General features: G+C 55.4%; 1 protein-coding gene across 2 annotated transcripts in view; it reads right to left on the bottom strand.

Annotated features, from left to right (window-relative positions):
- MAPK8IP2 (mitogen-activated protein kinase 8 interacting protein 2) overlaps positions 1-12,714 on the bottom strand; it is a 59,895-nt gene that overhangs the window by 36,653 nt on the left and 10,528 nt on the right. For both annotated transcript variants that reach the window (XM_074942801.1, XM_074942802.1), the window contains exons 2-3: positions 7,899-8,004; positions 893-1,120 (exon numbers count right to left, since the gene is read on the bottom strand). In XM_074942801.1, coding sequence (XP_074798902.1) covers positions 893-1,120; positions 7,899-8,004 — 334 coding nt within the window. The remainder of the gene's footprint in view (positions 1-892; positions 1,121-7,898; positions 8,005-12,714) is intronic.

Here is a 12,714-nt window from a genome sequence, read left to right as displayed (position 1 = left end):
CTGTAGTCTCCAGAAATTAACAATTAAACTTTAATTAAAGATTCTATCAGGGGATGAAACCTCCAGGAATACGTCTAACCAAAACTGGCACCCCTGGACGGGCGGGAAGGGGAGGGGAGGGGAGAGGAGCCTTACAAACTAAAGCGAGCAGGGGTGGAGCACTCGTCACTGCACCCTAGGGACAGCCCTGCCCTGGCCCCTGGGAGAGGGATGGGCCAGGACCTAGTGGGCTTCATCCGTCTGTAACTTCAGATACGCAAGGCCCCCTCAGCACCTCACACAACCGACAACGCCACTCAGCACCACACACACAAACGGCCCACGATCACAGTGCTGCGTGTGGGCCCCCACATGCCCTGCCCGGTGCAGGAGCAGAGACCCCAACACCTTCAGTGCCTGAGACCTAGACATGGGAAAATCAGCCAGCCAAGCTCAGCGCCACGCACAGAGACCCCCCCAAACCCCCTTCAGCACCACGCACAGAGACCCCCCCAAACACCCTCAGTGCCATATGCAGAGACCCTCCCAAACCCCCCTCAGCACCGTGCGCAGAGACCCCCCCAAACCCTCTCAGTGCCTCATGCAGAGACCCCCAAAACCCCCTTCAGCACTGCACGCAGAGACCCCCACAAAGCCCCTCAGCACCGTGCACAGAGACCCCCCCAAACACCCTCAGTGCCTCATGCAGAGACCTCCTCAGCACCACACACAGAGACCCCCCAAACCCTTTCAGTGCTGCATGCAGCGACCCCCCCAAACCCCCTTCAACACTGCGCGCAGAGACCCCCCACAACTTCTCAGTGCCTCATGCAGTGACTCCCCCAAGCCCCCTCAGCAGGGCATGCAGTGACCCCACCCAGCCCCCGTCTCAGCGGAGCTGCAGGCCCCTCACCTGGGCCCCCGGCATGCTCAGGCTCAGGGTGCTGGGCCGGGGCTTCTGCGTCTCTTCGGCGCCGGGCGAGGGGATGGGAGAGGCCGAAGGTGAGGGCGTCACATCCAGCCCAGTCCCATCTGGCTCCTCCTCATCCTCGTTGTCATCGATCATCTCAAACTCCTGGAAATCCTCCGAGAAGGTGCAGATGGGGTGGGGCTGCTCACAGCGCTCCAGCACCAGGCCGTCCTGGGGGGGCACACGGGGGTTAGGGGGCAGCGCTCCAGCACCAGGCCGTCCGGGGGGGGCACACGGGGGTTAGGGGGCAGCGCTCCAGCACCAGGCCGTCTGGGGGGGGCACACAGGGGTTAGGGGGCAGCGATCCAGCACCAGGCCGTCCTGGGGGGGTGTAATGATGCTGGTTCTGGTGGGACTCAACTGAGAGTGCCAGTTCAGGACAAATTGCTCAGAGCAGGGCAGTGACAGCCCAAGGCTGGGGTTTCTCCACCTCTAAGGCAAACCAAACCAGCCAAACAGAGAGGACTTTGGTCTCACCCCACTGGCTAACCACAAGTCACACAAGCAATTCCTTTAGACACCCCAGTTTCCCAGTATCACCACCAGGGCCACTCGTTATGGGGACAAATGGTTATGAAAACCAATACCCCAGTAAAAGAACAAAGGTTCCCTCGATCCCAAAGGACCAAGCCCCAGACCCAGGTCAATATACAAATCAGATCTTACCCATAAATCACACTGTTGCCAATCCTTTAGAATCTAAAATCTAAAGGTTTATTCATAAAAGGAAAGAAATAGAGACGAGAGCTAGAGTTCGTGAAATGGAATCCATGACATCCAGTCATGGCAAAGTTCTGTGTTCAGGCTTGTGGCAGTGAAGGATTAAACGGCAGGTTCAAATCCAGTCTCTGGAGAACATCCCCAGCTGGGAGGGGTCCTTCAGTCCTTGGTTCAAAGCTTCAGTGTAGCCAAGTCCCCCCAGAGGTCAGAAGCAGGACTGAAGACAAGATGGAGGAGCTGCAGCAGCTTTGTATAGTCTCTTGCCATGTGGTCTCTGCTTTCTGTGTCCCAAGGACAAGCTGCCCATCCCATGGCCTGGAAAACCCTCAGAGCTCTGTCCCTAGGCAGGTCCCTGCATGCCTGGCTGAGTCCCCAGGCGTGTCTGCCTTCTCTCAACGGGTCAGGTGTGTCGCTGATGGTCCTTAAGGGGCCATCCAGCAGGCCAGGCATAAGTTTGAAATACAGACGGCAGAGAGCCAGTATTCATAACTTCAACTACAAATGACACACACACAGACAGCATGATCCTAACCAGCCAACCGTCACCTTCCCATAGACACCTCACGCGACAACCTTTGCACAAGATTTGGTGCACTGCAGGACCTTGGTCGCAACAATGATCTATATGGTCCCAGTTTGTCAATAACATCACAGGGGGGCACAGGGGTTAGGGGGTAGCGCTCCAGCACCAGGCCACCCCGGGGAGGGGGCACAGGGGTTAGGGGGCAGCGCTCCAGCACCAGGCCACCATGGGGGGCACACGGGGGTTAGGGGAAAGCGCTCCATTACCCAGCTGTCCTGGGGGGCACACAGGGGGCTAGGGGGAAGCTCTCTAGCACCAGGCTGTCCTGGGGGGGCACAGGGGTTAGGGGGCAGCGCTCCAGCACCAGGCCACCATGGGGGGCACACGGGGGTTAGGGGAAAGCGCTCCAGTAGCCGGCTGTCCTGGGGGGGACACAGGGGGCTGGGGGAAGCTCTCCAGCACCAGGCTGTCCTGGGGGGGCACAGGGGTTAGGGGGCAGCGCTCCAGCACCTGGCTGTTCTTGCTGTGGGGGGGGGCACAGGGGTTAGGGGGCAGCGCTCCAGCACCTGGCTGTCCTTGGGGGGCACAGTTTAAATCTGAAATGGTGCTTCTGCCCAAACCCTGGAATGTGAGTGAATGGAGGGGATAGTGACCCACTGAACTGGGAGGTGCAGCCCCACATCTGTCTGGAACCCGGTGTGACGTTATGAGTGTAATGTAATATCTCATGGAGAGGTGACAGGGCCAGAAAGAGTTAATGAACTCCCAGACTGACCTGACCCAGGGCCGAACTTTAGAGACTGGTTAGGAAGAGATGGAAATGAACAGAGCTGTGAAATGCAGCCGGCATGGTTAGAGAGAGAGAAGGGGAGCTGTGTGTTCAGGTCTTGTGATGTCAGCAAACGAGTCTTGTCTATTGCTATGGCTTTGATTCAAAGATCAAAAAAGGAGTATTAACATTTAGAAAAACGAGGAGTCCTTGTGGCACCTTACAGACTAACAAATTTATTAGAGCATAAGCTTTCGTGGGCTACAGCTCACTGCATCGGATGGAGTCGGAGTAAGCCCAGCCCCGTGGCCTGCACTGACCGGCACACCGGAGCACTGAGCCACCACTGTGTCGTGTGTCCCCCCCCCCCGCACCTGTCCCCCAGCTGGCTCGGCCAGAGGAGCAGAGCAGGGGACTCAGAGTCCTGGCATGTCTGTGCTAGCGGAATTCGGGGCTGGCTTTCAGCACCTGCCAGCTGCACCCCTGGCACCAGCAGCGAGCGGGATACCAGCATGGCAGGGCTGGCGCTTTACCACCATGTGCTCTGGCCCTGCTCGTGGGTGACAGTGTGGTAGGGGCGCCTGGATCCTCTCTGCATGAGCCGCTTAGCGCCGGGGCCTCAGGACTCGTGCTGGCAGGGGCTGGAAAATGCTCACAGATTAGAGAGCCAGAAGGGACCATTGTGAGAACATAAGAACAGCCCTACTGGGTCAGACCAAAGGTCCATCTAGCCCAGTATCCTGTCTCCGATAGTGGCCAATGCCAGGTGCCCCAGAAGGAATGAACAGAACAGGGCAATCATTGAGCGATCCATCCCATGTCATAGAATCAAAGAATCACAGAGTTGGAAGGGACCTCTGGAGGCCATCTAGTCCAACCCCCTGCCCAGAGCAGGACCAATCAGTGCCATCAATGTCATCCAGTCCCAGTGTCTGGCAGTTTTAGGGACACCCAGAGCATGGGGCTGCATCCCTGACCATCCTGGCGAGGAGCCACTGATGGACCCGTCCTCCAGAAACGTATTGAGTTCCACAGGTTGACTGTGCGCTGTGGGAAGAAACACTTCCTTTGTTTGTTTCAAACCTGCTGCCTGTTAATGTCATTGGGTGACCCCGAGTTCTTGTGTTATGAGAAGGAGTAAATAACACGTCCCTCTTCACTTTCCCCACCCCAGTCACGATTTTACAAACCGCTGTCATCTCCCCCCCTAGTCGTCTCTTTTCCAAACTGAACTCTCCCAGTCTTATTACTCTCTCCTCATATGGCAGCCGTTCCAGACCCCTAATCATTTTTGTTGCCCCTTTTGTGAACCTTTTCCAGTTCCAATGTATCTTTTTTGAGAGGGGCGACCACATCTGCAGGCAGTATTCAAGGTGTGGGCGTCCCATGGATTTATACAGAAACAATATGATATAGTCTGTCCTATTACCGATCCCTTTCCTAATGATCCCCAACATTCTGTTCGCTTTTTTGACTGGCGCTGCACATTGAGTGGATGTTTTCAGAGACTATCCACAGTGACTCCAAGATCTCTTTTTGAGTGGTAACAGCTAATTTAGACCCCATCATTCTGTATGCATAGTCAGGATTATGTTTTCCAACGTGCATTACTTTGCATTTATCAACACTGAATTTCATTGGCCATTTTGTTGCTCAGTCACCCAGTTTACTGAGATCCCTTTGTAACTCTTCGCAGCCTGCATTGGACTTAACTATCTTGAGTAATTTTGTATTCTCTGCAAACTTTGCCATCTCATTTGTTCACCCCCTTTTCCATAACATTTATGAATATGTTGAATAGGACTGGTCCCAGTACAGATCCTTGGGGGACCCCACTACTTACTCTCTCCATTCTGAAAACTGACCATTTATTCCTACCCTTTGTTTCCTATCTTTTAATCAGTTACCAATCCATGAGAGGACCTTCCCTCTTACCCCATTACAGCTCACGTTGCTTAACAGCCTTTGGTGAGGGACCTTGTCAAAGGCTTTCTGAAAGTCCAAGTACATTCTATCCACTGGATCCTCCTTGTCCACATGCTTGTTGACCCCCTCAAAGAATTCTGGTAGATCGGTGGGGCATGATTTCCCTTTACAAAAGCTGTGTTGACTCTTCCCCAGCTAACTGTGTTCATCTCTGTGCGTCTGACAATTCTGTTCTTTACTTTTGTTTCAACCAATTCGCCTGCTGTTGGAGTTAGGCTAACCGGCCTGTACTCGTCAGGATCGCCTCTGAAACCTGTTTTAAAAAACTGGTGTACATCTGGGACAGAAGCTGATTTAAATGATAGTTTACAAACCACAGTTAGTAGTTCTGCAATTTCTCATTTGAGTTCCTTCAGAACTCTTGCGTGAATACCATCTGGTCCTGGTGACTTATTACTGTTTAGTGTGTTTAGTTTAGTACTGTTTAGTTTGTTCCAAAACCTCCTCTAATGACACCTCAGTCTGAGACAGTTCCTCAGATTTGTCACCTAAAAAGAATGGCTCAGGTGTGGGAATCTCCCTCCCATCCTCTGCAGTGAAGATGACACAAAGAATGCATTTAGCTTCTCTGCAATGGCCTGTGATCATCTAGTCTGACCCCTTGTGTAACACAGGCCAGAGAACTTCCCTGAGATAATTCCTATTTGAAGTAGAGCAGATCTGTTAGAAAAACATCCAATTGATTTAAAAAATTGCCCACGGTGAAGAACCCACCCCGACTGTGGGGAAGCTGCCCCGGAGGTTAATAACCCTCATTTTAAAAATTGCACCTTATTTCTAGTCTGAATTTATCTGGCTTCAACTGCCAGTGCTGGATCTTGGTACGCCGGGCTCTGCTAAACTGACCAGCCCTCTATTACCCAATAAACTGTGATCGATTCACCCCTTAACCTTCTCTCTTAGCTAAACAGATTGAGCTCTTTGAGTCTATTGCTACAAGACCTATTTTCCAATCCTTCAATCACTCTTGTGTCTCTTCTGGGACCCCTCTCCAGCTTATCAACAGCCTTCTCGAATTGTGGGCATGGAACTGGACACAGGATCCCAGCAGTGGTCTCCCCAGTGCACAAGCTCCCTGGTGCTAGGAGAAGAAACCAGGAGGCCGCTGCTCAGAAGGACTCCCTAATGGTATGTGATGTTATTGACATTAACCGTGACCGTATAGATCATTGTTGCAACCACTGTTATATGTTTGCAGCAAATATTGTACAAAGGTTACAAAAATATCGTGTGAGGCGTCTATAAAAAGGTTAGAATTTGCTGGTTATGATTATGCTATCTGTATGCGTGTATCATTTTTGTAGTTGAAGTTATGAATCTTGGCTATGTACTTGTGTCTCAATGTGTTTGATTCTAGCCACAGTGAAGCATTTGGTTAGCTTCCTGAGAAAGGAATTTGCAGATTAAGTGCCCAATCAAGAAACACTTAACTGACAATGGACCTTGGGAGACTCTAATCCACATGAGAAGTCTTCCTAGGAACGTTCAAGGTAGCACGTGAGCAATGGCTGCTTTCCTTGTAAAAACTGGAGTCATGCATGGACATGTGACTTGCCCAAGTGACTCCAGACTCCATCTTGCTGCTGTGATTTTCCACAATAAGAACAAAGGGGTGTCCTTCCACAGAGCAGGGGATATAAAAGGCCCTGGAAACCCCTCCATCTTGTCTTCAATCCTGCTTCTTGCCTCTATAAGAACAAAGGGGTGTCCTTCCACAGAGCAGGGGATATAAAAGGCCCTGGAAACCCCTCCATCTTGTCTTCAATCCTGCTTCTTGCCTCTGGAGGAACTTTGCTACAAACTGAAGCTCTGAACAAAGGACTGAAGGACCCATCCCAGCTGGGGATGTTCTCCAGAGACTGGATTTGAGCCTGCCGTTTATTCCGTCACTGCTGCAAGCCTGAACCAAGAACTTTGCCATCACTGTCTGTCATTGATTCCACTTCACCAATTCTAGCTCTCATCTCTATTTCTTTCTTTCTTTCTTTCTTTCTATGAAGAAACCTTTAGATTTTAGATTCTAAAGGATTGGCAACAGCATGTTTTGTGGGCAAGATCTGACTTGTATATTGACCTGGGTCTGGGGCTTGGTCCTTTGGGATTGGGAGAACCTCTTTTCTTTTACTGGGGTGTTGGTTTTCATAACCATTCGTCCCCATAACGAGTGGCCCTGGTGGGGATACTGGGAAACTGGGGTGTCTAAGGGAATTGCTTGTGTGACTTCTGGTTAGCCAGTGGGGTGAGACCAAAGTCCTCTCTGTTTGGCTGGTTTGGTGCCTTAATAATAAAGGACACCCAGCCTTGGGCTGGATCTGCCGTGCGCTAAGCAATTTGTCCTGAACTGATACGCGCAGTTGTGTCCCGCCACTGGCCACATGGCTACAGGCGAACACCCCGCAGGGCAGTCTGTCAGACGTTGCTGGGGTGAGGCGTGGCAGACCTGGAGGAATGGGAGGTGCTGCAGGCTGGAATTGAGGGGCATCAGCAGAGCCAGAGATTCCAGGGGCAGCAGGGACCATTGCGACCTGTATCCGGGACCTGCCCCACAATCCCTCCGACAGCAGATCTCTTTGCAAAATCAGCGATCTGGATTTTCAAATGTACCGAGCTAGGGGGAGGGAGGAGCCCGGGATGGAAAGCGGCTGGGTGCTGCTGGTTGGGTTTGAGGGGCATCGGCCGAAGTGTGTGCGTGAGTGCCCATGCAGGCGCACACATGCTTGGGGAGCCTGGAGCGGGGCGCAGGGCACAGGTCTGGGGTAACAAGGCATTTGGCTTCCGGCATCTGAACTTTGCCCATTGGGATTTACCGGGGGGGCACTGCTGGTTGGGAGCAGGAGCTCAGTTGTGCTCAGCCTGCACCGGCCTCCCATTTCTGGGTGGCAGCACATCGCCCTGTTGGCACACGGGGCACCAGGGTCTCTGCCTGTCTCAGCCCCGCCTTCCCCCCTCACCTTCTCATAATGGTCCGAGTCATAGTTAAGTCCAATTCCACAGTCGTCCGTGATTTCGGACAGGTCCTCATCGTCAAACTCCTCCAGGCTGATGTCCTGCGGGGGCCTGGGGCAAAGGGAGAGCAGCAGAGATCAGGGCTCCTGAGCCGCTCACACACAGCCATCCCATGCAGGGAGGCAGGCCTGGAAACTGGGGGCCCTCTGGGCTGCGGAAGGGCAGGCAGGGGGCCTGTCAGGCCTCAAGGGGCAAAGTCCCAAACCCTTTGGGGTGGAAGGAGATGATGGAGAGGAGACGAAAATGAGGCCACCCCACCCCAAACTGCAGAAACAAGCATGCTCGCACATGCTGTCCCTTACACGTGGAGCCCCCTTCTCCCCCCATCAGTTCACAGAGCCACCACCCACCTCCTCCCACACGCCAGCTCTGCTGTGACCCCCATGGGAGCCAGCCTGAGAGCGGATGGCAGGGCCGGGCCGGGTCAGGGTCATGTCTCCCAGCCACAGCCCATTAAACCCAAAAGCAGGTGCCTCCAGCCTGCACCCGAACAAATGTGTGAGCCCTCGTCTTCCTCTTGCTGCCCCCTGGCACTCCCACCACTGGGTCTCCTCGTGGGCAGGGACTGGCTCCTTCGACACCTGCCCAGCGCCCAGCACAATGGGGCCTGAGCTTGCCAGGGGCTCTGGGTGCTGCCAGAGCGCACACAACAACGGGACGGGTGAGAGGAAGGCCCCTGTCTGCAGCGTGGGACGCGCCCCTGGTCTTATTTTTAATCCCTTCTAACTTTCCCAGCCAGAGCCAAGGCAGACCCCCTCCCTTCAGGGCTGGTCCTCTGGCTGCTCTGGCTCCGGCCACAGGGAGTTTGCTTGGGGAGCTGACGGGGCACTAGAGGGCGGGGGGAAGTTCCAGGCTTCATGGGGGCTCAGAGCTGCCACAGGGATTTTGCTCTGTCCTCACTAGAAAACACATTCCCCCACCCCCCAAACTTCCTGAGCTCTGGGCCCCAGCCAGGCAGCGCGAGCCGGCTCCGGCCCAGTGGGAGCGAGTGCACCTGGCGGGGAGGGGGGGCTCTGCGGGAGTCAGACTAGCAGCTTCTTTCACATCCCAGGAGTGGGGCCTTTTCCCTGGAGCCTCCGTCCCCGAGAGCAGGGGCTCTGACGGGGAGCTCCCCGCAAACAGCTGCCCCACCTGCCGGTGCGCGCCTTCAAATCCCTCCTTTGCCCTGCTGCCTACCAAACGCTCCGGAGCCCGGCCTACGACGCTGACCAGTCCCCTCTGCTTCCCTGACAGCCTGGCTGTGTCCAGCTCTTGGCTCCCGTCTGACACTTCGATTGCCAGCTCCCTGGGCAGGGGCAGCCTTTTGTTCTGTCTGTCCAGTGCCTGGCACGGGGGGGTTGGGCCAGGGCTGGGGCTCCCCGGTGTACAAATAGTAAATAACAATCTCACAGGGAATCGCAGGCACTGAAGGGCAACAGACCAGCCTGGACTGAGCAGCCCTGATTCCGTCTAACTCCAAAGCGAAGGGAATGTGCCCGCAGCTGGCTAATCGGTCTTTGTGTCCGTGTATGGGGGTGTGAAGTCCAGCACAGCATAACCCAGAGTAGGTTGTTGCTTCTCATTGGAGAAGCCACCGTGTCCTACAAACTACACTTCACCCACCACTGCCATGCAGCCACCTCTGGGGAGCAACATGCACAGGGATTTAGGCCAGGAAGTGCAAAAAACTCTTCTATCTGACTGAGGCTGCAGGGGGGCAGAATGGAGCCATCCAGTTTGGAACGTGGCACGAATATCTGTGACAAGCAAATTCCCATGTGTGAGTTGTCATGGAAACTCAACTTTAAACTCACACTGCTTGTGCCTGGGCGCCAACTCAGGCCGGGCACAGAACCAGGAGCGTGAGCCCAGCTTAGCAGCCAGCCCTGACACCAGATTCTCCCCGTGTGCCAAACACAACTGGCCAAGCGTGTGGAGTGGGGAATAAACAGGAGGTAGCTGTGACCTGCTCCTGGCCATGGCTCTCGGCAAGGCCCTGGTCTCTGAACTGCTCTTCTGTCCTGCCTCCACCAATGCACTGGCCACGAGCGACCCTGGGCTTGCTCCTCTTGCTGGCAGCTGCCTCCCTGCTGGCCAGCCACCCCCTCTATGGACTCCAACCATGACCTGCCCGAGAAACTCCCTCCTGCCCTCTCCCCTGCAGTGCCACCCTGGGCCCTGACCCTGCTGCATGCCCCTGTCCTGTCCCTTCGCATGACGCTCACTGGCGGGATTTGCATGGTACGCGCTCCAAGGGGGCGGGTGTCACGGAGTCCCCGGGCGATGCTCTGGAGCTGCTCCCCATGAAGCCAGGCAGGACTCTGGGGAAGTCTCCTCTCTGGGAGCAGCGTGTCTGCAGGACACAAAGCTCACACAGCTTCCACCTCCCTGGGTCTGACCTCGGAGCATTCAGCCTCCTCTGCCCCTCCGTGCGCTTCCCACAGCGAGTCCGCCCAGGCGGGGTCCTGGGGGGGCCAGAGGGTCCTGCCCCCCAACTCCGCAGTCAGACGTGACTCTCAGCCAGCCCGTAAAACAGAGGTTTATTAGACGACAGGAACATGGTCTAAAACAGAGCTTGCAGGTACAGAGACCAGGACCCTTCAGCCAGGTCCATTTTGGGGGGCAGTGAGCCAGACAACCACGGCTGCCCTTCACTCTATGTCCCAGCCAGCCCCAAAATGAAACTCTCTCCAGCCCCTCCTCCTCTGGGCTTTGTCCCTTTCCCGGGCCAGGAGGTCACCGGATTCCTTTGTTCTCCAACCATTTAGCTCTCACCTTGCAGGGGGGGAGGGCCCAGGCCATCAGTTGCCAGGAAACAGGGTGTCGGCCATTCTCTGTGTCAGACCCCTGCACACACCTGCCCTCTAGGGCTCTGCAATGATCATACACCCTTACCCCACCACTAGATACTTAAGAACTGCATCGGGAAAACTGAGGCACCCCCACACTATTCAGAGGAAACATTAAGAACAGTCCCGCTTCGTCACAGCGGGCCCTGACCCTGCTGCACCAGCTCTGTTATCTGCTGGGAACTATTCACTCAGCTACACAGAGAATAAAGTTCAAGGAGTCTCCCTCCACCTCTGTTCCCACCACTAAGGGATCATCAAAGGGCTCTGGGCAATGGCTGAGTTTGCACTAAATGGGGTGTGACGAAGTGGGACTGTTCTTAATGTTCCTCTGAACAGTGTAGGGGTGCCTCAGTTTCTCCTATGCAGTTCTTAAGTCTCTAGGTGGTGGGATAAGAGGGTGTAATTGTTGGAGAGCAAAGGACCAGGGTACATAAATGGCCGACACTCTGTCTCCTGGCACCTGATGGCCTGGCCCTTCCCCCCTGCAAGGTGAGAGCTAAAGGGTTGGAGAACAAAGGAATCCGGTGACCTCCTGGCCCCGGAAAGGGACAAAGCCCAGAGGAGGAGGGGCTGGAGGGAGTTTCAGTTTGGGGCTGGCTGGAGACACAGAGTGAAGCGCAGACGGGGTTGTCTGGTTCACTGCCCCCCAAAATGGACCCAGCTGAGGGGTCCTGTTCTCTGCACCTGCAACCTCTGTTTTAGACCAATGTTCCTGTCATCTAATAAACCTTCGGTTTTACGGGCTGGCTGAGAGTCACATCTGACTGCGGAGTTGGGGGGCAGGACCCTCTGGCTTCCCCAGGACCCCGCCTGGGCGGACTCGCTGTGGGAAGCACACGGAGGGGCAGAGGATGCTGAATGCTCCGAGGTCAGACCCAGGAAGGTGGAAGCTGTGTGAGCTGTGTGTCCTGCAGACAGGCTGCTCATGGAAAGGAGACTGCCCCAGAGTCCTGACTGGCTTCATGGGGAGCAGGTCCAGAGCATCACCCGGGGACTCCGTGACATGGGGTGAGACACAAACTCAGCAGGGCTGGACCCTTCTCACTGCCCCTCAGCAGCAGGCAAGGAAACTGCCTCTCTGGGGAATGAGGGGCCCGGGGTCACAGACCCTGCACTGCAGCAATGAGTCAGAGCCCTTCTCCCTGGTCTAGCTGAAGACAAACCACTGTCCTGACCCTCCGGGGCTGGGTCTGCCACCCCGACAAATCCATGCCCCCATGGTGAGTGTGGGAGAGAAGACAAGAGCGAGTTGCCCAGGAACGGCGGGTCTTGGTACTGCCAGACAGACGGACATAGGCCTGCACTTGGCCTGGCCTCACCGGTTCCAATGGGAGGAGGTTCCGCGCTGCCAGGGCAGCTGCATGCGGAGAGGAGTCCCAGCCACTTGCAAACCCTGGGCCCATTCCCTCTGCTGCTGCGCTAGGCACTGCAGGGACGCCGCGTCGCCAGCCCCAGGCACGGAACATCGCCAGACGGGCCCAGAAATCAGGAGATTGTTTCAAAACAGCCCCTGGGTGATTTTTCATTTGCCTTCTGCCCCTTGGGGGTCACGCAGGTCACATGTTCAGGCTTCTCGCCTCCGCCACGAGGGCTGCAAACGTACTGTTCTTTCTCATGGAAGCTGAGATTCTCAGGGGATCCCAGGACTCCAGGAGCTGGGGCTGCCAGAAACACCCCAAACAGCGCTACGCTCCTGGCCAAATGGTGAACCTTGGCACCCCGGGCAGTGTGTGGTCGCAGAGGGTCCATTGGTGTGCCCTGAAGCCCACAGAGCCATTATGCCTATTCTCCGACAAGCCCAGGGGATGCCAGTGGCCACGAAGGGCCAGGCCAGACCAGCTGAAGGCTCCCAAGAGAAGAGTCTTGTTAAACTGGAGCGAAGGAAACGGTTTCAGTAACTGAGGGCACGTCTACACTACAAGAAAAGCCC

This window comes from Natator depressus, chromosome 1 (genome assembly GCF_965152275.1).
Source record: "Natator depressus isolate rNatDep1 chromosome 1, rNatDep2.hap1, whole genome shotgun sequence".
In the NCBI taxonomy this organism is placed as follows: Eukaryota; Metazoa; Chordata; order Testudines; family Cheloniidae; genus Natator; species Natator depressus.
This window is presented reverse-complemented; position numbering and strand designations above follow the sequence as displayed.